This window comes from Peromyscus californicus, unplaced genomic scaffold (assembly GCF_007827085.1).
Source record: "Peromyscus californicus insignis strain IS unplaced genomic scaffold, ASM782708v3 Scaffold_9__1_contigs__length_137607984, whole genome shotgun sequence".
NCBI classification, from domain to species: Eukaryota; Metazoa; Chordata; class Mammalia; order Rodentia; family Cricetidae; genus Peromyscus; species Peromyscus californicus.
The window spans coordinates 22,547,052-22,574,093 of record NW_026294617.1 but is presented as its reverse complement, the minus strand read 5'-3'; the positions used below and the strand labels follow the sequence as shown (position 1 = coordinate 22,574,093).

General features: G+C 37.4%; 2 protein-coding genes across 8 annotated transcripts in view; both read left to right on the top strand.

Moving 5' to 3' along the window:
• The first annotated feature begins 161 nt into the window (after positions 1–161).
• Positions 162–27,042, top strand: part of Sclt1 (sodium channel and clathrin linker 1) — a 131,513-nt gene continuing 104,632 nt past the window's right edge. For 2 of the 7 annotated variants that reach the window (XR_008216333.1, XM_052730609.1), the window contains exons 1-6: positions 166–396; positions 8,520–8,587; positions 12,400–12,458; positions 12,948–13,020; positions 17,804–17,859; positions 25,855–25,990. Coding sequence is in view for 5 of the 7 variants with exons in the window: in XM_052730609.1 (XP_052586569.1) it covers positions 363–396; positions 8,520–8,587; positions 12,400–12,458; positions 12,948–13,020; positions 17,804–17,859; positions 25,855–25,990 (426 nt within the window). In the remaining 2 variants the exon portion in view is untranslated. Of the gene's footprint in view, positions 397–8,519; positions 8,588–12,399; positions 12,459–12,947; positions 13,021–17,803; positions 17,893–25,854; positions 25,991–27,042 lie in introns of those variants that run through there. The other 5 variants (XR_008216334.1, XM_052730612.1, XM_052730613.1 and 2 more) reach the window with 5 other exon arrangements.
• Positions 19,930–22,161, top strand: LOC128105449 (NADH dehydrogenase [ubiquinone] iron-sulfur protein 4, mitochondrial-like). The gene is given in 2 exon segments (XM_052730618.1): positions 19,930–20,213; positions 20,216–22,161. Coding segments are annotated over 2 exon segments (525 nt in total). The 5' UTR covers positions 19,930–20,143; the 3' UTR covers positions 20,671–22,161.

The following is a 27,042-nucleotide window of genomic DNA, read 5'->3' as shown; positions in this document are numbered from 1 at the left end:
CCCCGCCGTGTCGCCGCGGCCGAGCCTGGCGCGTCCCGGGACCGCCGTCCCGCGCGCTCCGACGGGAACCCGGCGCCCTCCGGCCGCGCGCCGCCCCGCCGCCCCTTCCCCCGCCCGGGTCCGGCCGAGCGGAGGCTGACGCGCGTCGCCTGGCTTCGGGGGAGCTGCGGGCCGGGCTGCGCCGCCGCGTGAGTGGGATGCTGATGCCTCCGCGCCGGCGCTCGGCTGCCACGGCGACCCCTTAGCTGTTTGCTGCCCCTCACAGCGGGAGGCTGGGTTTTTGTTTGTTTTTTAAAAAAAATCTTATTGCCCCCTGCGAGGAATCGATAAAGGTGATGAAAACTCCAAACTAAAATATCGAAATGGCCACAGAATTCGACTTACTGAAAGACCAAAGTAAGCGCCCTATTCCCTGATGGAAAATTCATCTGCAAGGTGCAGTGTCGCTGTCGTTGACCTACTGATATGTTTTGATTGTGGTTGGGTCCCAGCGTGGAAATACGTAAAAACTTAAGAGAAGTCCGCTTCACAGAATGCTTGGTGATGTACATGAGATTATGTCTGTACTTAGCGAAGCGGAACCGCTGGTAAATACTCATAGATTCCTTAAGCGTGCTTAGGAGTCGGCTAGACACGAAATCGGTTTGTTATGCTTCTCTGGGGCTCGGAGAAACTCGAGGGCTGATGGGCCAGGAGGAGTTCCCAAGTCTGCAGTTAGGGACCCGCAGGCACTGCTCTGGTCATTAGTGGAAAAGATGTTCGTTGAGCTACTGTTTTATTACGTGGCAGGTGCTATACAAACATAGCTGATGGAAGGATGAAGATATTCTTGTTCTCTAAGCATGTCATTGGCGGAGGGAGATACATAAATCCCATAAAAACACTGACGCAGCAACAGCTGCTGACTCGTTTGCCTCAGTTACCGAGTAGAGTTGATGAAATTATTGAGTAAACATTGAGATATAAAGGAGAATAGCATCTGACACATAGTGCTAAACAAACATTGGCTTACGTAGTTATTAAACCATGGTCAGGAGATTTGGACAGAAACTTGACTTAGCAGTATATGTTTACTGGTCAGAGTGGTTTAGGCATCCCAAGTATTTGCAGCATTGGAGGGACTGGGAGTATGCTTTGTTTAAAGACAGCAAGGCTGCCTTGAACAGGATATAGAGGTTTATAGAGGAGTACAGGTCAGTTAGCTACAGTCATCGTAGGTAAGACGTGACCTAAGGAGGATGCAGAGATTGAAGGCTGAGAGGTTTGGAAAAAAGGAGAGCAACTCGGGTTCTTGACTTGAGCAACAGGGAAGCTTAGGGGAACATGCACCGCGTTGGAAGTACTGTAGACCAAAGGTTAAGGGCATAATCTCTAAATTTGTTTCTGTAAGTATATTGCCTAGCTCTCACACTTCTTAAGTTTGATCTTGGGCAAAATTCTTAGGTTCCTGTGCCTCTGGTTTTGTTTTTGTTGTTTTTCCCTTAGGAGTGTAAGAACACCCTAACTCTGTGGAGTTGTGAGACTTAATTGGGACAATACAAATGAAGCCCTTAGCTTGGTAACTAGTACATGTTTAATGCCCCGTGCTCGCTGGCTCCCCCTCTCTCCTCCCTGTCTATCTGTCTGTCTGCCTGCCTGTCTGTCTCTCCTCCCTGACACGCACACACTAAAATCACAACACTACAGCAATGATGTTATTTCTTAGGTTTGAAGAGGGAAAAACTTCACATCAATAAAGATGAATAACTGGCCACAATCTGATGTGGGACAGGAATTGTATGAGTGAATTTGCATGATGGATGGATATCTAAGTTTTAGAAGAATAAAGCAACCGTAATTCTTAGTAAAAATTGAATTCCAAGTACTAGCAAACCCTAAGCAAGACAATTTATTTTTAATTGAAAACTGAGTGGTAGTTCAGTAAAAGACCAGTAGAGCGGGAGAAGAAATTCTCAAACAAGCAGCAAAGCTTTCGTGAAATTGATATATTTAGGAAAAGGGAGCATGGAATTGTAAGGTATATGAAGACATGAAAACCTCAGGTGCCAGTTAAAGATATGGGTTGTCCTAGTACCCACACCATCTCACTACCTGCTGAAACACAGATGAATGTTGTCCAGCCTCCCATCCGCCTCTTGTGCTCTCTACTTCTGTCAGTCTTACTTCTCACTACTTGCATTTGGTTTTGTTTGTTTTGTTTTGAGAAGATCTGGCCTTCAGTTCTCTGTGTAGCCCAGGTTAGCCTCAAACAAAATACAATAAATCTTTAATTTTTTCAAATCCATAAGATTATATCTTTATGTCTTCAGGGTACTAAAAAGAAGATACATTAATAAACTTGAGTATTACATGATACCACCAATGTTTCCAAAATTTACAAAAGCAACTAGCTAGTACATATGCATATTTATGTGCATTTGTTTATTTATAACATAAACAAGAGAAAACAAGCCAAGTGCATCATTGCAAAGTGAAAAATTCTTGTAATACAATTCAAGTTGAGAAATGGCTAGAACCTCTAAAAACTTATCCCTCCCTTTTCCTCAATGATAGTGAAAGATAACCACTGTCTCTCTCTTTTTTCATTTTTTTCTTTATTAAGAAATTTTTTATTCATTTTACGTACTAACCACAGATCCCTCTCTTCCCTCCTCCTGCTAGCACCCCCAGTCTTCCCCTCCAACTCATGCCCTTTTCCCTCCCCCAAAAAGGTAAGGGCTCCCATGGAGAGTCAACAAAGCCTGGTACATTCAGTTGAGGCAGGTCCAAGCCCCTTCCCCACTGATGTCCCACCATAGGTGATGGGTTCCAAAAAGCCAGCTCACACACCAGGGATAGATCCTGATCCCACTGCCGGGAGGGGGGAAAGGGGGGACCCTTAAACAGACTAAGCTACACAACTGTCTGGCTTGTGCACAGGGCCTAGTCCAGTCCCATGCAGGTTCCACAACTGTTGGTCTAAAGTTCATGGGTTCCCACTAGTTTAGTTTGGTTGTCTCTGTAGATTTCCCCATGAAGGTCTTGACCTTCCTTGCTCATATAATCCCTCCTCCCTGCTCAGCCTGGTGCTTGGTATGGATCTCTGCATCTGCTTCCATCAGTTACTGGATGAAGGCTCTATGATGACAGGGTATTCACCAATCTGATTACAGGAGAAGGCCAGTTCAGGCACCCTCTCCACTATTGCTAGGAGTCTTAACTGGGTCATCCTTTGGATTCCTGAGAGTTTCCCTGGTACCAGGTTTCTCCCTAACCCCATAGTGGCTCTTTAATTTTATTTCTTAATTTAGTTTTTCTGTGTTTTAGTTTTAAAAAGTAAGATCATGAACCATGTATTCTTCTGTCCTTCATCATTCATGATATTTTTTAGTTTTTCGTTTGTTTGTTTGTTTTTTCCAGATAGAGTTTCTCTCTGTTGTTTTGGTACCTATCCTGGATCTTGCTCTGTAGACCAGGCTGGCCTCGAACTCACAGAGCTCTGCCTGGCTCTGCCTCCCGAGTACTAGGATTAAAGGCATGCGCCACCACCGCTGGCATTCATGATATTTTTTAATTTATCTATATCATCACATATAGATAGAATTAATTCATTTTAATTGCATACACACTTGGCAGTTTTTAATTAATCGCGCATCTATTATTTTGATGGACATCTGAGATAGTTCCAGGTATGGGTCACTAGGAATAATACTGGTACTTTTTTTCATGATTCTTGTGTACAGTTACATTTTGGTTGGTTATGTTGCCAAGAATTGTGTTTATATTTAATTTTAAAGTTTAGTGATTTTAACTCCCATCAGCAATGTTTGGAAGTTCAGTTTGTTCCACATATTCCCCAGTTCTCTGTGTGGTTGCAGATGTGTGTGCTTGTGGAGGCCAGAGGATACCTCTGATGTCCTTCCTTGGGCTTTGAGTGTTGTTTTCTTTCTTTTTTGAGACACATTCTCTGAACTGGAGCTTGCCAGATAGCCTAGGCTGATTGGTTAGGAGGCCCCGGGGAGCCCCATCTTCACCTCCCCAACACGGACATTACAAGGGTGCTTCACCAAGTCCTGCTTTTCTTAGGTGGACTCTGAACTGAACTCAAGTCTCAGCTTGAAAAGCAAGCACTTTTCCAGCAGAGCCACTCCCCCGCTAGCCCAGTTTCCACCAGTCTTCAATTTGAATCTGTACTAGTTTTAATTTATGCTTTCCTGATGTCTACTGAGCTTGAGCTCCTTTTCTGTTAGCTGAACTCGTCAGAATACTTTTTATATACTGATCCATTTTGTCTGTTTCTCAACTGATTAGAAGTTCTTTATTTTAGATACATTATCTTTGACAATTATAGATCTTGGAAATGTCTTCTGTTTATGCTTTTTGTTTTTATTTTCTTAATGTTCTTTTTTTTGTAAGTTCTTAATTATAATGTAGTCCAGTTTGTTGGTATTTTTTATTTTAAATGTTGTCTTACTTTCATATTTGCTCAGATGTGACACCATGACCAAGGCAACTTACAGAGGAAACAGTTTATGCGGGTTTATGGTTTCAGGGGGTTATAACCATCACAGTGAGGAACATGGTGGCAGGCAGGCAGCATGGGTCTAGAATAGTAGCTGAGAGTGCCCTAACTGGGAATGGCTGTGGCTTTTGAACCCTCAGAGCCTACCTCAGTGACACACCTTCTCCAACAACATGACACCTCCTAATCCTGTGAGCCTGTGGGGGCCATTTTCATTCAAACCACCGCAAATGTTCGTTTCTTTCTTTCTTTTCTTTTTTTTTTTTTTGCTCTAGTTTAAAAAGTCTTTCTCCTAAGGTTATAGAAGTGTTTCTTGGTTCTTTTATACAAATTTATTATTTTATATTTAAGTCTATAGTTCTCTAGGAATTGATTTTTGCGAATGATATTAAATTATTTTACCTCAGTTGTCTGCTTGACCTAGATCCATAAGCAAAAAGATAACCCATTCTCCATCTACCCCTGTCCCACTTCTGGAGTATCTCTTTGATCCTAACTTATTAACATGTATGCATAAGTGTGTATCATTATATTTATGCATTCTAAATACCTTTTAATTGGCAAATTTTGTTTATTCTTTGCTATAGTTTAACTCTTAAATGCATCCCAAAGGCTGTGTGATAAAAGCTTAGTCTCATTTGATGATGCTATTGGGAGGCTGTAGAAACTCTAGGAGGAAGTCAGTGCCTGTGAATTTTCTTGAGAAAGATATATTTTGTCCCTAGCTCCTGGCTCTTTTCCTCTGCTTCCTGGCTGCCATGGATAGCTTGGCTTCACTGCAGTCACTGCTAGGATGTATGATGCTCCGTTTTACCTTTAACAATGGAGCCAAAAGCAACTGAGCCAAAACCATGAGCCACAGTAAACTTTTATTTTATTTTATTTGGTTTTTTGAGACAGGGTTTATCTGTGTAGTTTTGGTGCCTTTCCTGGAACTCACTCTGTAGCCCAGGCTGGCCTTGAACTCACAGAGATCCGCCTGGCTCTTCCTCCCCGAGTGCTGGAATTAAAGGCGTGCACCACCACCACCGCCGCCGCCGCCGCCGCCGCCGCCGCCGCCGCCGCCCAGCCACAGAAAACTCTTCAAATTATTTTCCTGGGGATTTTATCACAGGGACGGAACATTTTCTCTTATCATTATCATGCTCTGTAAATTATAACCTTATGCATGCTGCTATCGGATAGAGCTAGCCTGATCCTCTTGTTCTTTTGTAAAATTGTCGTAGTTCTCTTTCTATTTCCTTTCAGAATTGGCTTTTAGTTCCTATGACTACTTTTAAATATTGATTGAAATATCATTGGGTATGTAGACCAGTTTGGGGAAACTAGCTTTAGGAGACAGACTTCATACTGTGAATTCTCTCTTTACTTCTTTAGTTCTTTAATTTCTACTGATTACTTTATCAAATACAAAATTTTTATAGGAATTTTATACTCCTTTTATGAAATTTACTTTTGATGATACTAGAAATGACTGTCTTTCGTTATTTAAAATTTGTGGTGTCAGTATATACAAATGTGATTAATTTTGTATTTTGACCTTGTAACTAACATTATTAAATTTACTTCCTGACTTTAAGACTGTGTTTTTTGGAGTAGTTAACACACAAGAGTTTCTTCTTTCATTGAACCATCACACCTCTCATCTATTTAATTGTTTCAGTGTTGCATTAATTAACCTGGACTTCCACTAGAGTGTTGAATAAATGTCATGAGAATTTATCTTTGTGTTAGACCTAAGGGAAAGGCTTTCAACATTTTTTCCCCTAAGGTGGGATGTTTGAAGTGTAGTTCTTTGGTTTTGAGCATGTGTGTGTATGTGTGTTTGTGTGTGTGTGTGTGTGTAGATGTGTAAGCATCCATTTTATTAAGGTCCTTCTAGTCTTATTTACAATAAATATATCTTGAAGTTCATCAAATGCTTGTTAAAATGAAATAGTAAATGATTATTTTTTAATCCTCTTATTTGTGAGTTTATTTACCAGGTTTATTTCTGTTGCTTCCTTCATGTGCCTTTTTTGAGTTTATTTTGCTGTTCTTTTTCTAACCTTTTGCAATAGATTTGTTTCTTTAAGCCCCCCCTTTTTTTTTCTAATACAGATTGAGCGTGCCTGTATTAGAAAATCCAGATTCCAAAATGCTCTAAAATCTGGAACCTTTGAGTGCTAATATGATAACAGATTTTTGTGGTAGTTTGGGTTTTGGGTTTCCAGATTAGAAGTGTTCAACAGATAAAATCTAATCAAATATTTTTAAAATATGAAACGATTCCTAAACCTGAAGAACAAAGGCTATTCAATTTAATTCTAAATCAAAGATATAGAACTTTTCTACTATTAAGTTATGATTCATCACATTTAAACTTCTGTTTAATTCAGAATACATATTTTTGTAATTTTTCCCTGAGACACAAAGGTTATGTAAAAGCAGGTTTTGGTTTTGGTTTTTTGACTTTCAAATATCTGTAGGCTCTTCCTATTGACTTCTTTTTTCTATTTTCGTTAGTGAATCTAGCTAGTATTTTTGTTTTGGTTTGGTTTGGGTTTTGGTTTTTCGAGACAAGGTTTCTCTGTGTAGCTTTGGAGCCTGTCCTGGAACTCACTCTGTAGCCCAGGCTGGCCTTGAACATACAGAGATCCACCTGTCTCTGCCTCCCGAGTGCTGGGATTAAAGGTGTGTGACACCACCGCCCGACTTTAGTTAGTATTCTTATCAGATAACATGGAGGGTTTTTTTCCCATTTCTTTGAAAGTTATTGAGCTTTGCTTTGTTGCATGTAAATCTTGAAAGATTGTGTATTTGTTGGGTAGTATCTTATGTTTTTCTTTTTAATTTTTTTATTTTTAAATTTTCTTTAATTAAAATATATATATACACATATATATATATATATATATATGTATATGTATATATATATAGGTGACTTGCCTGTATCAACATCTATGCATCACAAGCGTGTATTGCTGGTGGAGACCAAAAGAGTGTTGGATTCCCTGAGACTGCTGTTGCAGACAGTTGTGAGCTGCCGTGTGAGTGCTGGGAATTGAATTCAGATTTCTAGAACAAGCTAGTGCTGTAATTGCTGAGTGATCTCTCTAGCCCCTCTTAAAATTTTCATTTATTTTTGCAAATGCTGGCATTCACGGAGGATGTGTGCATATGTGTCTGTGTGTAAGTGTGAGTGTGTGTGTGTGTTTGTGTGTGTGTGTGTGTGTGCAGGTGCATACAGAAGCCAGAGTACAACATGACGGAGTGGCTCTGTCCTACCCTGTTGATTCTAGAGATTGAATTCATGTAGTCTGGCTTGGTGACAAGTACCTTTATCTCCTGAGCCATCTTGCTTTCCCTGTTTCTTTCCTGATGTGAACACAGATATAGCATATTAGTAAGAACTCTCAGCTTTATTCTGGGCCATCTTTTTCATGATCTCATGACATTCCTGTTGAAATTGGATTCTGTGTCCTACAATTTCTCTTCAGTATAGAATGGATAATCTTTTCAACTGACTTTAAATGTCCACAGCTAGGTGTGGTGGTGGCTCGTAGTCCTAGCACACAGAAGGCAAAGACAGGAAGATTTCAGTATGTCAGGCCAGCCTGGGCTACATATGAGTTCTAGATTAGCCCAAGTGAAGCCCTATCTTCAAAAAAGCAAGAAAGAAAGGAAATAAAGAAGAAAGAATATGATTCGTATCTTCCTAATCCTTTTTAGTATAGAAGTGGGAACAAAAAACAATGGAGAATGTTTCCACTTCTGCCAGAAAAGACTGATAATTCAAACTTATGAAAGAAAAGATTAGTTCTTTGTAGCTGTTCTGTATTCCATTTGGGAGTCATTATTTGGTTTATGAATATTAAAAAGACCTAATTTTACATTCCGAAATGATGTGCTGAAATCGATGATTCATCTTATGAGAAGCAATCTTAGAGACTAGAAAGCTTTCGTTGGATACACATAGTAGCTGCTGTTTGTCTAGTTTTGCAAAATAGACTTACTGAAATTGGTTTTCTTTTTTCAGATGATAAGCTAAATGATATTCTTAGGCAGCATCATATTGAACATATTTTCAAAGACCCAACTATGCAGGTATGTGGAATAATTTGTAACAAACTAGATTAAAATTTGGTTGTAAATATATTCTACATCCTTATGAATTATTGATTACAGTCAATACAAATCTTCAATATGAATTCCACTTAGAATTATTCACATTGAAGTTGCCTATAATCTTTGAAATTTTGCTTATAGCTTTGATTCTTGTAAGGGAAAATTTGATTTTCTAACTGAAAGTAAGTTCTTTGTCCATAGAAATTGCTTAATTTTTTTTCTATCTGTGGAGCTAATGTTATATATGTTAAAGTAACTGAGGTCTGAAATGGAAATTCATTCAAGCTCTGAAACATACTAAACATTCTCGAAATGTGGCTAGCTGTCTAACTATTTCAATTGTTGCAAATTATGATATTATTGAAAAAGCTGGGAATGTTGGTTAAGTGTCCTGCATGTGTAAGGCCCTGAGTTTGATTCCTATCTCCTCAATTAAAAAAACCCAGAAATTGTAACTGAAACATAAACTAACACAGATAATAATATATGCATTGATTTTTAATGTTTATTTCCTGAGGTGTTACTTTTTTACTTTAATTTTAGATTTTATCAACAAGGTGAACTTAATCTGGTAAATATATTATAGCATGGGTCTGAAAGCTTGTTTAAGCAGTAACAGCAGCAAAAGACAGATTTTTGAAGCTCCAGAAGCTCTCTGGATGCTTTTGCAGCACATCCGCTGCAAGCTATAGCTGCTTGATCATGGACGTGTTTTTACTCGTGACACAGCCATGGATGCAAGACAACCATCAGAGGTTTCTGTGCTATGCATTGTGATCTTAATTATTGGAACCCTCAAGGTAGCAAAGCAGTCAGGGACACATCTTCCCTTACTGTTACAAACTGCACCTGCTTTAATTCTTAGCAGGTGTAGGTTCTTTTCTACATGTGCAGTTTGGATAATCATATAATACATCTTGAATCCTCTTCTTAATCTTCGTGGCAGAATGTGTTCTGTCTCCCAACTCCTGTGTACTCTTCCATATCTCCAGACCCCATTACAATTGTCTTGATTTTCCCTGTGTACTTCGCAGTGGTGAGAGCAGAGGTGGTGTGGTAACATGAAATGGGTGTCGAGCTCCTTTCTAGCCGTGATGTCTAAATCTTTACCATGTTTAGTTCATCCCTTGGAGACTCGTTATCCTTGTACAGCTAAAATGCATGGAGGAAAGTAGAACACAGTCTGCAGATTCAGCCCTGGAGCCACAAGTGCAGTGGTGAAGGTAGAGGGACTGGGGCTACAAGTAAAAAGTATGCAGGAAGTCCTAGTGACATCCTGGCAGTCCTCTCCACAGGTGAAACCCACAGTTCTTAAAAACCGTAAGTCCTCCTGTGTGGTAGCCTAGCATTGGAAAAGAGAGCAGTTGCATTGCTCTTAATATCAAAGAACACTCTAGATAGGTGCTACGTTGAGAAGAGGCTTTTGTTTGAGATGGAGCATTCTAGAGATGCAAAAATAAGGAGCAGTCATAAGTTGTGAAGCTTGTGGACATAGGGCCAGGTAGAAGATAGGCAGGAGAAGTAGCAGGGGCTGGGGCCTGGGGAGCAGGTAGATATAGATGTGCTAAGAAATTTAAGGAGCACAGAGCGCAGGCTGTGGAGGGCATAGTGGATGACAACCCCCAGCCCCCTGGCAAGGAGCCAGTCTCTCCAGTGGATTACAGAACTCATGGATCTCAGGTTACTTGGCCTCTGGAACTGTCTGACTGCTGCCTCTGGCTTGCTACCAGCAGTACTGAGAGCCTTGAACTCAGGTTCAGCAGTTTACTCTTCTGCCTCAGCTTCCTCTCCCTACACTGTTTTACTGCTGAGCAGAGTGTGAGAGCCAGAGAGTGCTGTGTTCCTTCTAGTCTCCCTCTCCAGTGTGAAACTTAGTGGTCTTGTGTTTTGCTGGCTCTCTATGGTCACCCATCCCCCATTTGGACACTTTTTGGTGCACAAACTTTGGAGACTTTTTTAAAAAGTCCCCTTTTAAGAGTCCCAAGAATTCGATAGAGAAGTTACAGCACACTGTAAGACAAAGTAAAACTAAATGAAATGAAATTGGAGATTAGCGGCATCTACGCTAGTAAAAACTATTTCACCTTACCGCATTAGCCCTCCCTCAAGGCAGCCTATGATTCCTCCTGTGGGTGAGAATAAGAATGTAGTGAGTGGTCTCAGTGAGCAACAGGAACATACCAATAGGGACCTCAGTAATTTTAGAAAAAGGATCTGTGTAACAAAAGGTAACAATATAAAAAGACAAACCGAAAGTTTTAGAGGTAAAAACTACAATACATAAGATTTTTAAAATGTAATAGATCCTCAACATCAGGCTTGAAATAGAAGTATTCTGTAGACTTGAAAACATCTGAAATTATCTTTTCAGAGGAATAGAAAATAATGAAGAAAACATTTATGGGACATATCCAAGAAAAATAATGTCCAAATTTCTTCAAGTATCAGGTGGAGGATAAAAAGAATTGCACAAGTTACTTAAAGAAATAATGAAAACTTAATAAAACTTGAGATAAATCTAGATATCCAAGGTCATAAGTTTCCAAAATAGGTTCAACCCCAAAGTGGCTTATCTAAGACATATTATAATTGAGTGTTCAGAAATTTTGTATTCAGAGAATTTTGAAAACAGTAGCACTAGAAAATGACTCACTATATACAAATTAAACTTCCTAAGGTTGTCAGTAAATTCTTTAGCAGAAGCCGCACAACCAGGTAGAGTGCGGTGGTTTATTTCAAGTACACAACAAAACTGTCAAGAATTTACCTGTCAAAACTGTCCATTAGAAATAAAAGAGATAAAGAATAGCTGAGAGACTTCATAACCCTAAAACTGCAACAAATTATAAAGACAGTTTTGATTAAGCTGAAATAAAATAACACTGATTGTTACCATGTTAACTATGAAAGTAAAGCTTACCTACAAGAATATTCTGTTATTGCCACTGTACTATTTAGGTCACTTTAATTCTTGTATAGAACTTAAAAGGCAGAAATGTTAAAAGCAACTTTAACTACAATTATTTCCTGAAGAATATACATAAAAACAATAGTTTGTAACTTGGAAACTTTAATTGTATGGGAGAGAATAGCAATATAAAGTTTTTGTACATCATTCCAAAAGTTCAGTTATAAACAGCTTCCTCATTACAAGTTTGAGATGTTTATGTATGCTTCATGCTCAATACAAAGCCAAAGCACTTAGATACACAAGTGATAGAGAAGAGAATCAAAACATGCTATTTTTAGAACTCATCTATCACAGCAAAGAAAGCAAAAGAGGGTGAGAACAAAGGAACTTCTTTCTAGGACTTAGTGTATTCTCCAATTTGTCCTAACATTTATTGTATTATGTGGTGTTTCTAGGTAAATTACTAAATTATCTGTACATACTAATAGTGTCACATGTTGTTCTTCGGCCTTTAAATCTTCCTTACAACCGTGTTGACCAGAACTTTTAACAGTGATAGTAAGCAGCCTTGCATTGTTACTGAACTTAATGTAAGTGTTCCTTGTTCACCACAAATAATGATAATGAGTATTGATGGCTGGTAGATATTTCATCAAATAGAAAATTCTGTAGAGTTCTAATTAGCCAGTTTTTATCCTGTATTGTTAAATTTACCAAATGTAATTCAGTGTTTTTCTTTTCTCCTTTTTTTGAGAAATTTTAATGACATTTAATTTTAAGCCTGTTTCAATTTTAGCTAAAGTAATATGAGAAAACACTCTTTTCTTTTCTTTTTTTTTAAATAGAGAAAACATTTTTAAAAACATATTTTCTGTTATAGAACAGCATGTCCAAAGGAGGCAGAGGTGACGTACTAGTAAACTCAATAGATGACCAAAGGTAAAGTATTATCAGATACATATTATTTTTTTAAAATGCTTGATCATTGAAAGAGTTCCTTTAGTTTAGGGATGTTTATTTTATGGTCCACTGTAATGAAGCATTAATGACCTTCTATTGTTCATAAAAATATTGGTGGAGTCTGTAAAAGTGGATTATAATGGAGGATGATCTTGCCTGCTCTTCAGGGTATTTGGTAATATATATATATATACACAAGTAAACCCCGTGGAAAGTGAGACATTACTGGGTGGAAGCCAGAGAAGCTGTTTGTCATCCTTCAGTGCTCAAGCCTTTTCTCCTCCTGCCCCTTCCATACAATCAAGGAGGTTTCAGTCCAAAATACTACTTTTTTAAGGGTTTAATAGAAAAGCAAACTGTTGGTTCCTACTAAACACAAATTTTTATTTTGAGATTTGTTTTACTTGTTAGATACTTAAAGTAAATGGGACTGAATACACCATCTTTTAATTCTGTATTTTCCTTTAGTTCTTTACCTCCTCTTATTGCTGAGTATGAGAAACATCTGGAAGAGCTAAGCAGACAGCTGACCTATTACCAGGTATAAAGTCATAATTGCTAAGCTTTTGAATGGTTTTACTCTGAGAAGAAGATATGAAAGTGTCATTCATCTATAAACGTTATGTTTAGAAATTAGCTTCAGTTTTCTTTTAAATCCAGTGTTCCATTGTCCTTGCTTTCTGGCAGAGGCATCTTTTAGAAGCTTGGGGCTGTGTCATAATTGCATTGTTATTTGCTTGTATCTCTGTGCTCAGAACAGTCTCATAGCCTTTCATACCTTACCCTTATCCTACCCAGATTTGTCACTATTTGCAGAATGGTTTCCCCCCATTTTCAGATCTATTTCTGTCAGATGCCTTTATGTTATGTCTTTTAGATAAGATATTACTAGCCCACTTCCAATATAGTCTTCAGTTCTAGTAGGTTTTTTTTTTCTATTACTAGTGGAAGTTTATCTTAAGAATAATGGAAATAAACTCGGGAAGCTGTCTATAGGCAGGTCTGTCTCGGGGCTTCTGAGATAAGGTCATGTAAAACAAAACATAATATAGGATTATTATTTCAGTTACCCATATTTCATTTCTTTGAATTGAAATAAATGTATTTTACCTTTCCTCCCAAATTTTCTGATGCCAGGATAACAGTATAAGTATTTTATTTTTAAAAGACTTTCTTTTTAAAATTAGCTTACAAAGTAATAGGTTTCCATGTGGGGTTTTCCTCCGCACTTCGTTTTTATTGACCCCTCCTCGCTCCCCCTCCATGAGTACTTGCACTTTTCCTTAACTCCCTCTCCCACCTGCCCTCTGCCCTACTTCTGTTGTTGCTTTCCCCACTGTCTTCTCTAAAGGTGCTGCTGCTGCTGCTTTCTTCTAAATGAATAAAGAACTGTAAAGATTAAACATGAAAATCAAAGCTGCCAATCAAATAACAGACAATTCACAAACAAAAGAAATACAAATGGCAGATAAATATTTAGAAGTATTTCTTAATCAGAACTTCTGTGTCTCAGGCTAAGCCCACCAGCTGACAATGGCTGCTCTTTGTTAGAGCTTGAATATACTAATGATTGTATTTGGCTTAGATACCAAACCCTGAATCAATTCACTAATGGTAAAGAAAGCAGGGTTAATTGGATGCAAATGTGAGAAAGCATAATGACTTTGTATAAAAATAACCCCTGGAGACTGATTTTCTCAGAATGCTGCTGTGGGACTGGCAGATGCTAGGCCCATTGTCTTTTCTCTTAATGCATGGACAGGAAGAGATTCTGTGCTGTGCTTTAAAGTGTAGCACACAGTAAGCTTTGAAGGCTCTCCATCTCTCTTACAAAATACCTGAGAAAAATCAGCTTAAAGGAGGACTTTGGCAAATGGTTTCAATCCAGGATACCTGGTTCTATTACTTTGGTCTGAGAAGGGACAGAATATCATGGTAGCTGGAGAACATGGTGAGGGGCTGCTCACTTCATGGTGCCTGGGAAGCAGAGAGAAGAAAGAGGGGTGCTATGACAAAATGTCTTTGAAGGCATACCCCTGGTGACCTGTGTGTTCAAAATAAGCAGTGTCTCTGAATTGTCCATTAAGCTATGGATTAATTTGTTGATGAAGTTTGAGCCCTTATAATGCAGTCTCCTCTCAGGTTCCCACCTCTGAACATAAGCTTTCAAAATATAAGTCTATGCAAAATAAAATTGCATTTTATTATCAACTTTAGTATAGGCCTTTAAATATCTGGTAAATCCCAGGGCTGATAGGAACAAGAGAGTTAGAGCTAAATTGTTTTTTTACATTTAATTAATACATTTAATTAGTAATACCTTTACTAAGAAAACACAACGCTTCCAACTCCTAAGAGTAAAGCTAGATATTTTCTTTACATAAAGACTTATGTAGACTTTTCACTTCCAAGTTTATTCCTTTGTAAACTTATAAATTAAGTGAAGGTATAGAGCCAGATTCTGTATTATCTTAAGACAATTCTTAAGTCAATTCATTTCCCAATCTTTATGGTGTAAAGAATTTTAGGCTTTGGCCATTTAGACTTAAAATATCCACAACAATGTCTTTTTTCCTTTAGATGGGCAATTAAAGAACAACAAAAGTCCTTTTTGTGTAAATGGTGTTTTGCTTTTAGTTTTAGAACTAACAAATCTAGAGTTGCTACTGAATTTACTCTGAATTGCTATGATGATATATTGTGTACTTCTGTTGTTCCAGAACAATTAGTTGTCTGGAAATTAAATGCTCTTAAAACCTCTTATAACCTCTATGACTCCTGGGTCTCTATAATGAGCTGTTTTCTGAAGTGCTTGACTTAAGTTTCTCATTTGGTGTTCTTACCACCTATGGGTGATTACTGACTTTGTTATAGAAGGAAGCTACACAAGAAAGCCCAAGAGTCTTCAATGAGAGTAATAGTGCTATATTTTTTAGAGAGGAAAAAAAGCATGTTGATATCTACTTCTAAGAATAGCATATCTATGCTCACATAGATATAATTAATAAGTAAAGCTAGTTTTAAGAATTACAGATGTACTTGGGCATAATGGTAAGTTTCTTTAGTTCCAGCACTCAAGAGACAGAGGCAGGTGGATTTCTGTGGTGAGTTTGAGGCCAGCCTTAGTGACATATAGTTTCAGGACAGCCAGGACTACATAGACAGACTTTCTAAATAAATAAATATATAAACAAACAAACAAACAAAATCTAACACATTGAAAGAGAAAAGAGCCGGGCAGTGTTGGCGCACGCCCTTAATCCCAGCACTCGGGAGGCAGAGGCAGGTGGATCTCTGTGAGTTCGAGGCCAGCCTGGTCTACAAAGCAAGTTCCAGGAAAAGCGCAAAGCTACGCAGGGAAACCCTGTCTCGAAAAAACCAAAAAAAGAAAGAGAAAAGAATTACAGACATGACCAAGAAATAATATACCTTCAAAGTAGGAAAAGCAGGCTTTAATTCTATGTATAAAGATAGCCACCACCACCCCCAAAAAAAGTATAATAGGAAAATTTTGATGATATAATAAGTACTATGTAGATTTTCTTTCCTTCAAATAATTATTTTCAAATATTTTATAGTAAAGTCCTTAATGTGACTTATGTAATGTGTATATATGTATATATATATACATACATATATATTCTATATAATCATTTACAGTATTAGATACTTTTCAAGTTAGAGTATTTTTGCAAATGTGATCAATAGTCAGTTATCTGGTAGTACATTAATTCATTTTAGTTTAACTGAAATTCTGGCCTAGCTGGAACTTGGGAAAAATTCAACTTTGATGCCAAGTTCATATTAAAAGGTGGTTAGTGATTTCTTAAGCCAAGCTGCTTTGAGCCTCTCTGAGTAGGAGAAAGACAGACTTGGAGAGCTGCCTGTTCACACATCTCTTGCCAGGTCTGCTCCAGGCTTGGCTCATCTCCTTTACCCTTGAGTGCACAATCAGGACTGATGGATGTATTTTGAGCTGAGTATACCTTTGTTTTAAACATGTTTCCATGACTAGCTCTTTTTGAAAACTGACTCCTTATTTTGCCATTTCTTTTTATTAAATTCCCTATTCCTTTCCCTTTGAAATACTAATAATCTCTTTATTATCTCAGAGAAAACCAGTGAAACTTTCATTCTCATTACAGTATGGATTGTAATCTTCATTGCATTTTAGCTAGTGGGTTTTTAAGTCATCTAGCCTGCAAAATATGTCAGTGACCATGTCTGTTTACCATAGAAACCTTGTTTAGAACAGGTTCAGATAATTACTAAGGATGGTGAGGTAGAGAGTGAATAGTTGCTAAAAAAGACCTTAATTTTCTCTTTCAGCATTCCCATTTTACCTCTTGAAGTAGGAGAGAATCTACATACTGATATGGGCTTCCCCTAAATAGATACATTAATCAAGATATATTGTAGCTGGAAGTTTCTCTGGTCCCAGCCGGCTGTGGGTCCTGACAAATCTCTTCCATCCACAGTCCCACAGCCGCTTACAAAGTAATCAGAGGCTTATATTAATTACAGACTGTATGGTCTATGGTTTCAGCTTCTTGCTAGCTAGCTCTTTGATCTTAAATTAACCCATTCCTATTCTATATGTTGCCACGTGGCCATGGCATTGCCGGTCTACCAGCATCTTGTTGCTCCTTTTGCGGCAGCTGATGTCTCTCTTGACTCGGTTCTTCTCTCTGTATCTCTGCTTGGATTTCCCTCCTGGCTTTAAGCTTTCTTGCTATAGGCCAAAACAGCTTTATTTATTATCCAATGGGAGCCACACATATTCACAGCATACAGAAATAAATCTCACAGCATTATATTTTCAAGGTATAACAATCAACTGGGTTTTTGTTTGTTTGTTTGTTTGTTTGTTTGTTTGATTTTCCAAGGCAGGGTTTCTCTGTGTAATGGCTCTGGCTGTCTTGGAATTCACTTTGTAGACCAGGCTTGCCTCCAACTCACAGATATGTACCTGCCTCTGTCTCCCGAGTGCTGGTGTTAAAGGCATAGGCCACCATGTGCAACTCAACTGGTATTTTTATTATACTGAAGTATATCTTCTTTTGTTTCCCTGGATATATATTTTTAAATATTTCTCAATTATTGCATAAAATGTTTTTATTTATTTATAATCTATTCAAATTAAATGTTTTATTATGTTTGGTACATTGTTAATCTATCTACATGTGATAATACTTGTTAAATGTCATGAATAAATTTTATCTGTAAATATCAAAAAGTCTGTCTGGCTTGCATGTGAATTGAGTACTAAATGGAGATCTAATTGTCTGGAGAATGTATTACTACACTGTGTTTTATTCTTGTAGAAACACATGGGTGAGATGAAACTACACCTTGAAACTGTCATCACTGAAAATGAAAGGTAACTCAGCCAGTTGGTCTTTTGTTGCTTTAGGTAACTTTTATTTTTGTTCTTTGATACATAGAGTGTAGCTAGAGTTTTTTTTTCCGGGTCCCGCCAAGCCCTGGCAGTCCAACAGCCCACTTACAACATAAACACACAGACGCTTATATTATTTAAACTGTTTGACCTAATGGCTCAGGCTTCTTGCTAGCTGTTCTTATATCTTAAATTAACCCATATCTATTAGTCTATAAGTTGCCACGTGGCTCGTGGCTTACTGATATTTTACATCTCGCTTTTCTTGGCAGTGACTGGCAGCTTCTCTCTGATTCAGCCTTCTTGTTCCCAGAATTCTCCTCTCTGCTTGTCCTGCTTATACTTCCTGCCGGGCTACTGGCCAATCAGCATTTTATTTACACAGAGTGATATCCACAGCACTTCCCCTTTTTTTTTTTCCAAAAGGAAGGTTTTAACTTTCACATAGTAAAATTACATATAACAAAACAGTTATCAAAAGCAAGAATTACAGTTACAATATCTAGTCTATTTATGATATCTAGTCTATTTGTATTTGGCAAAATTAAAGAAGATATCCTATATATCTTATAATTTTGAGTCTAAGGTTTCATATCTAACTTATCTTTTTTTTTCTTCTAACTTATCTTTTATCATAACTAAAGAAAATTATAACTATCTAGTCTTCAGCTACATCAAAGACTCCAGAAGGTTATAATATTACCTGAGTAACAGGAGAAGGATGCAGACAACTTTTGAGAGTCTTGCAAGAGTAGACAGAAAGAGCTGGCAGCCTGGACAGTCATCCAAAGTTGCTCTATAAAGTTGGGGCATCTGTCTTCAGCCCACAGGCCTAGAGTCTCTCAGTCATTTCTCTCTATGTCCTGTAGAATGTCTGGCAGTTTCCTCTGCAAAGCAGGAACCTGAAGGACCATTTTGCCAAGCAAAGTATGTAACCCAAAGGGTACTCAGAGGAATGAAATCTGGCAGATGAATGTGTTTCACTTTGCAGAATTTGGAAAATTGAAATATGTACACCATACCATGGATACTTATTCAGGATTTCAATGGGCAACTGCTTTGAGTTCTGAAAAAGCTGATTCTGTAATCACTCATTTGCTAGAAGTTATGGCCATCATGGGTATACCTGCACAAATTAAAACTGACAGTGCTCCAGCATATGTCTCTGTTAAAATGAAACAGTTTGTTGCTTATTACAATATAAAGCATATTACAGGTATACCACATAATCCTACAGGCCAAGCAGTTATAGAAAGATCAAACAGAACTCTAAAGGATATGCTAAATAAACAGAAAGGGGTGAAGGAAGCCTTGTAAGATTTTTCCCTATTCATATCATCATGTCAACTGGTGTCATTGTTCAGATCTTTGTTTAGGTTACCGTGTTGTTGAGACTTCATTAGTGTAGTAGCTTCCTGACCTATATAGAAGACACAGTCTCTTAGCAGGTGTCCTGGTCCTTTGGCTCTTAAATCTTTCTGCTTCCTCTTCCTTTCTGTTCCTTAGTCTCAAGATATAGGGGTAGTGTTGTAGAACATGGCTGGACACCTCACAGTCAGTTTTCTGCATTTTGACCTGTTGTAGCTTTCTATAGTAATCTCTATCTGCTGCAAAGAGAAACTTTGATGAAAGCTGAGATCTACATTTATCTGTGGGTGAAAGGATGAGTATTTAGAATGTAGTTAGAGATTAGACTGCTTTAGGAAAGAGACAGTAATGGATTCTCTAGGTTGCCTGGCCTCACCAGTCTTAGATAGTTGACTCGGTTTATAGTACTATGTATGTCTGAATCTTTCCTCCTATAGAGCAGGTCCTACGTCCAATTAGATATCTTTTGGTTACTCACAAGATAGAAGTGCTACTATTTTACCCTTCGGGCTATGTTATACTGGTCATTGTTGTGTTTTATAGGTACTGCAGCTGGATAGGACTCTTGATTCCTCCTCCCCTTGGTAGCCTACATAGCACCTCTCAGTACTTCCAGTTCAGTCTAGCTCAAATCCTTCGTGTCGTGTGTCCAAAATGTGTATTGTTTTCAGCAGTAGATACTTAACTCCCAATTCTGGGAGAAAACTAAAGGACAGCACCAATAGCCTATGCTGTTGGGATGGGATGTCCTTTGAACTCCCTGACCAAGGTCTCAAAAGGAAGATTCTCATGCTTCATACTGAGGTTTTTGTTGAATAGACTGTGACAGAAGAACGTTTTTTTCATGGGCTGACTGTAAGAAATAAAGTAATAAGCCGGGGCGTTTGCCCGCAGCAAGATGGCGGCGGTCTCAATGTCAGTGGCGCTGAGACAGGCATTGTTGGGGAGAAGGGCAGTGGCTACAGCTGCCGTTCCGTCTCTGGAGTTCCATCCAGGTTGTTGAGCACATCCACGTGGAAGCTGGCGCAGGACCAGCCTCAGGACACACAGCTCATAACAGTTGATGAAAAACTGGGTATCACTACTTTAACTGGTGTTCCAGAAGAGCACATCAAAACCAGAAAGGTCAGGATCTTTGTTCCTGCTCGCAACAACATGCAATCTGGAGTAAACAACACAAAGAAATGGAAGATGGAGTTTGATACCAGAGAGAGATGGGAAAATCCTTTGATGGGTTGGGCATCAACGGCTGATCCCCTCTCCAACACGGTTCTAACCTTTAGTACCAAAGAAGATGCAATTGCCTTTGCAGAAAAAAGTGGGTGGAGCTGTGATGTGGAAGAGAAGAAGGTTCCAAAACCCAAGTCCAAGTCGTACGCTGCAAACTTTTCTTGGAATAAAAGAACAAGGGTGTCTACAAAATAGGTTGGCACTGCTGCATTTCCCCTTGACTGTGAATAAAGTCAGCTGGGCACTATTTATAGTCCGTGGATAATGCACCTCTTAATCTCCTAATAAATGTGACCTTTGAACCACAAAAAAAAAAAAAAAAGTAATAAGCCGGGCAGTGGTGGCGCATGCCTTTAATCCCAGTACTCGGGAGGCAGAACCAGGTGGATCTCTGTGGGTTTGAGGCCTGTCTGGTCTACAGAGCGAGATCCAGGACAGGCACCAAAACTACACGGAGAAACCCTGTCTCGAAAACCAAAAAAGAAAAAAAAAAGAAAGTAATAGCTTGAAATAGGGCACATAAATACTTTATAACTATTATAACACAGTAAGGTAGTATAAAAATATGAGTAGCAGGAAACATACTGATTAAATATAAACAAACAACAAGCTTAAAAGCTAAAAACATTGCCAACTTTGATGCCTCTACCCATGGTTTCCTTCTAATTACTGTCCTCATTCCCTCTACTAAAAGTAGACACTATGTTGAATTCTGCTTAGTAATATATTGTTTAGGTTTGCATTTTTTAATTATAAAAATCATGTCTGGTATTTTGAGTTATCTTTTCACTATCATGCACAGGTATGGAAATTTCAAGATTTGAAATTGCTAGGTTATAGGTTTGTAATTTAATGTCAATTTATAACTTGTCTGTATCAGCTGGTTTATATTCTCACCAGTGGTATTTTTTAATTCATATTGATCTATATTTTCCAGCAATAGCTCTAATTAAAGTTCTTAAATACTATTATTTTTACTGTTAAGTAATTTCTCCTTGTGATCTTAATTTACATTTTCTAAATACTAATATATTTGGCCATTTTTCATATACTTTTCTCATGAAATGTTTATTCATCTCATTTCTCATTTTTTTCTTTATTTATTTTTCTTAATAAGATATGTCCATCTCTTTTAATTGCCTCCTTTCGTAAAATTTTAATCTTTTCTGCACCATCTTTGAGGCTATCTTGCATATATAGTTTTAGACTCTCAGGTACTGTATAGATACAGATATGTGTAATATAAATAAGAGTGCTGATTGTCCATTGCAAATTCTAGATAATAGGTATTTCAAATATCCATTCCCAGATTGTGATGTATTTAATGAAATAATTTTCTATTTTCTTCTTTAAATTTTAAGTTAGTACAGTCCCCCACTATGATTATTTTGTCTCTCCACTAGTGTGTCCTCTCTGAGCATTTAAATAGAATTTTAAAACATGATCATCAAGACTATTTAAATTTTATATATGAATTTCCAAAATTTAACATTAAGAAATGTGAAACTGTAGAAATTTGATATATCTTTTGTTGTGTTGTGGGGACGGCAGGCATGTTTAAGTCCTAAATTCATTCAATGCATGGACTCTTAAAGTTTGACTTTCTTCTGTTTGTATTCTTCCATAGTGTATAGTAGTTTATGTTTTATTGTTATATTCATTTTAATGTACTTGTATTCAAATGAATTCATGTTGTTCTGGTTTGTTTTCTATTGCTGTAATAAACACCATAACCTAAAACAACTTGGGGAGGAGAGGGTTAATTGACTTAGCTCATAGCCCATCATTAAAGGAAGCAGGATAGGCATCAGGTAGTTCAGGAACCTAGAGTAGGGACTGAAGCAGAGACCCTGGAGGAATGCTCCCAGGATGTGTTCAGTCGGCCATCTTAAACAACCAGGACCACCTGCCAGGGTGGCACTGTGTACACCTGGCTGCCCACAGGCTTGCTTACAGGCCAGTCTGAGGGAGGCTTTCTCAATAGAGGTTCCCTCTTCCCAGATGACCTCAGCTTCTGTCAAGTTGACAAAAAACTAACCAGCACATGTTCTTTAAAATTATATAAAGTTTCTATGGAATTATATCTTAACTTTGTTATCATTTTCTCTCTTTAAAAAATGTTTTTATTCTCCTTTCTAATTTTGGAACCCTCTTATATTTATACTACGGATTTTTATTAAATTTTACAATTGAGTACCTTTTTAAATTAGGTTTAAATTTTTCATTCATTGTGTTTTTTTTTTTTTTGGTTTTTCGAGACAGGGTTTCTCTGTGTAGCTTTGCGCCTTTCCTGGAACTCGCTTTGGAGACCAGGCTGGCCTCGAACTCACAGAGATCCGCCTGGCTCTGCCTCCCGAGTGCTGGGATTAAAGGCGTGCGCCACCACCGCCCGGCCATTCATTGTGTTTTTAAAATCTATTTTTTGCTTTAATGTTCTTTCTCAAAATAGTTATTGTTAAACAGACTTTTAATATCCTAGTAAAGAATATTACAATGATTTTTCAATCACCAATATACTTAGGTTGAGCTTGATTTTTAATGTATTGAGAAGACAAGACATTTTATGGTGTAAAGATCATAAACATTTGGTTGTTTTGTATATTTGTTTACAACATTCTTCCTTTCATATGCAGATATCTTAAAGCTCATCTTTAAAATTTCTACTTAGTTCAAAGTAATGTAATGATCTAAATGTGAGTTTTTTGTTATAAAAAAAAATGTCTTATGCTGAGTAACTCATAAAGAGAAGATGTTTATTTAACTGTCAGAGTTCTGGAGTTCCAGGAACATGGCACTAACATCATTCAGCTTCTGGTCGGGGTCTCATGCTACCATATCATAGTGGAGAAATGCAAACTAGAAGGGACTTGTTGGTCAGCATACTTCATAACAGTCACTTTCATGGCCTAGTCACAAGACCTAGTTCATTCTCAAGATAATCTAGTTCCCTTAAATATAATCACTCCCTGTAGATTCTATCATCTTGAAATAATGTTACAAAAAGCATCACATTCAACATAAGATTTGACAGAAGCCATATCCAAACCATAGTAACAGTTGGGTTTTATGATTGGAAAATGGGAAAAATGGACTCCGTTTATTAAAGGCACTTTTGAAAATGCTACCAGGTTTGAAAGTGAACTCTACTAATTATATCTGTAGAGAAAAAAAAATGAACTTTTGTTACATATCATAGCTAGTGGTTGCCAAATAAAAATAACTTATAAATTATGAGGAAAAAATTTTTTTGGTTTGTCGAGACAGGGTTTCTCTGTGTGGTTTTGGTGGCTGTCCTAGATCTCACTCTGTAGCCCAGGCTGGCCTCAAACTCACAGAGATCCGCCTGGCTCTGCCTCCCGAGTGCTGGGATTGAAGGCGTGTGCCACCACCTCCCAGCAAGGAAAATATTTTAAGAAAAGTATACATGATACATGTTTGGGTCTAAATACTGGAAATTAGCAGTGGCTTGGGTTATGCAGTTGTGTACAATGCCACAGTATTGGATTTTGGAAACATTTTAATGTTTTTGTAGGGATATATAGTATATAGGAACTGACTATAAATAATGAAATTATTTTTATAAGAAAGATGCTAAGCAAAAAGTGAAAATACCTCTCTTTTGTCCTGTTTTCACGTCTTTTCTTTAAAGCTTAGTTCATGTTGAAAATAGTTTTCATTTTTTATGTTTACATATTAAGGGTATGAAAGGCATCATTTGTTGCCTATACAAGTGCCTTTTTTTTTTTCTTTGATAGTCTTATAACCCTTAGTAAAATGAAAATGTAAGCAAAGTCTATTGTGGTGCTTTGCAAAATTTTTTTGATTTCGCCGGGCGGTGGTGGCGCACACCTTCAATCCCAGCACTCGGGAGGCAGAGCCAGGCGGATCTCTGTGAGTTTGAGGCCAGCCGGGGCTACCAAGTGAGTTCCAGGACAGGCGCAAAGCTACACAGAGAAACCCTGTCTTGAAAAACAAAAAAAAAAACAAAAAAAAAAATTTTTTTTTTTGATTTCTTATTTGTAATTTTAAGGAATAAATTTTTAAAAATGGATTCCTTGAGAACTTTATGCATTGTGTTTTAATCATATTCATCTCCTCCCCCAGATCTCCTGAGATCCAACCCCCTTTCTCTACTTACCCAACTTCACACCCCTGCCCCCTAATCAAGACCTGTTTGTGCTGCCCAAAGATTCTTGGGTGTGTGCAATGGAACTTGGTTAACTTACCAGGGAACACACACTTAAAGACAACTGTTTAACCATGAGCTCAGATTTCAGAGACTCAGCAAGACTAAGAAAGAAAAGGTGATAAGACCTTTGCTTCCCTGAGGACATTGTTAAGCTGCAACAGAAATCTAGAACAGTGTATCTTTTGAGTCAATGTTAAGTGAAGCAGTAAAATAGTCATTCATAGTTGATCTTTCCCAACTTGATTGGATTTAGGAGCATTTTATATGAAGGCTTCTCCAGAGAGGGACACACTGAATGTGCACAGCAACACCTCATGAGTTCTGGACTGAATAAAGAGGGAAAGATAGAAAGCCAGATGAGTGTTGGCATTCCCATTTCTGTGCTTTCTCTGATCTACTTAGAGTTGAGTACATAGCTTTATACTTATACTACCATGGACCCACCTGCTCCATGCCTTCCCCACTGTAATATGGTCTGTATGTCATGAACCAGAAAAATAAACCGTTCCTCCTTTAACTGCTTCTCGTCAGGTATTTGCTCACAATAACAGTAAAAGCAAATATTCACAAATATTGGAGCGCACAATTCCTTCCTCTTCCCAAATAGTCTCTCCTATTTTTATGCCTTACGTATTTCTTTAAAATCTAAATTTAACCTGGAATATTATCGTGGGTCAGAGTCCATCTATTTTGTTCCTTGAAGCTGAGTAAAATTCAGTTTTTGTGTCATCTGCTGATACATGTATGGGTTGGTTCCACAACTTCGATGTTGTAAATATTGCCACAGTATAAATGGTATAAAAGTGTATCTGCTATATGCTGACTTAGATCCCAACAAACTATATCCCCAGGAGTGGTATAGGTGGATCATACAATAGTTCTGTTTTCAGCTTCAATAGTGGCCACACTAAGTTGCATTCTTACCATCCTGGCCAAAATTTAAAAAAGGAACCCTGTCTTGAAAAAAATAATAAAAAAAGAGAAAGAAAATATTTATATTCTTATTCACATAATATTTAATAGTTAGCCCTTCTATTTCCATTTGAAGTCTACTTAAATTTGAAGTCTACTTAAATGATTTTGTACAAAGAATTATGCGTGACCCATGTTGATTTAATGACACTCCCCCCCCCCCCGTGGTAATTTTACTGTTATTAAGATGAGTATAATGTTAACTGCTTATCACAAAGGTTGCACAATAAATTAAAAGATGCTGTTGAAAAGCAATTGGAAGCCCTTCCCTTTGGCACAGGGATAGGAAATGACATCTGTGCAGATGATGAGACTGTGAGGAACCTTCAGGAACAATTGCAACTAGCCAACCAAGTAAGTGACATATTATTTGTATTTACTAAGTTTAAAGTCCTCAGAAATATGTATAAATCTTTATTTGACTTTTTTATTTTTGATATTATAATTACATCATTTCTCCCTTCTCTTCCCTTTCCTACTCCAAACCCTCCAATATACTCTTCCTTGCTCTCTTTCAAATTGATGACCTTTTTTCATTAATTGTTGTTACATGCATATATGTATATACATATACACTCTAAATATAACCTGTTCAGTCTATATAATGTCACTTGTATATATTATTTCTGGGCTGACTTTTTGGTATTGAACAGACTAACAAAACTTATAGCACTTGATTTTTCTGTGACTTGAAACTTGTAATAAATACCCTCACTGTTACAAATACAGCTTCAAATATATTTTAATTTAATCATATGACATTTGTACATTTTTGTCTTTTAAGAATAATTAATGTTAAAAGAAAATTCTAAAGAAAAGAGTAATCAGTGATTTAATTTCCTTAAATTTATCTGTTTTGTGTGTTTTCTGATACCATTTTCAATTTTCAAGGATTATAACATCATTATCCTCCTAAAATTATACTTCCTCTGGCTTTTTTTCTTCCTTCATAGTTTTTGAAATTTCTGATATTGTGTGTCCTGTGTATTTTATTTTTCAATGTTATATTTTTTGTGAATTTGTACATAAGTGAACTTTATTTCACTTTATAATTTTACATCCCTGTATCTCAGGCCTTGTATGAGTTTGAGTATCTCTTCTACTTTGTAGCTCTGTGGGTTAAGAAAAAAACTTTGAAACTGTTTATGACAGTATCAAGGGATTGTGGGGGGTCATTTGTACATTTTTTGAGTGCATGCTATACTTTAGTAATCATTTTATAGAAACTTAAAATCCTATATTCTGAAAGTATACTCAGTATAGACCAAAAATGCCTGTCTTTTAGCCCTACCTACTCAGGAATACAAAAAGTAATTCCCTAGCCTTCACCTGGAATTCCAAAGCTTAGACTTTAGAGACAAAGAATGTATGAGTTACTTTTCTCTTGTTGTAATCAAGTGCAATGA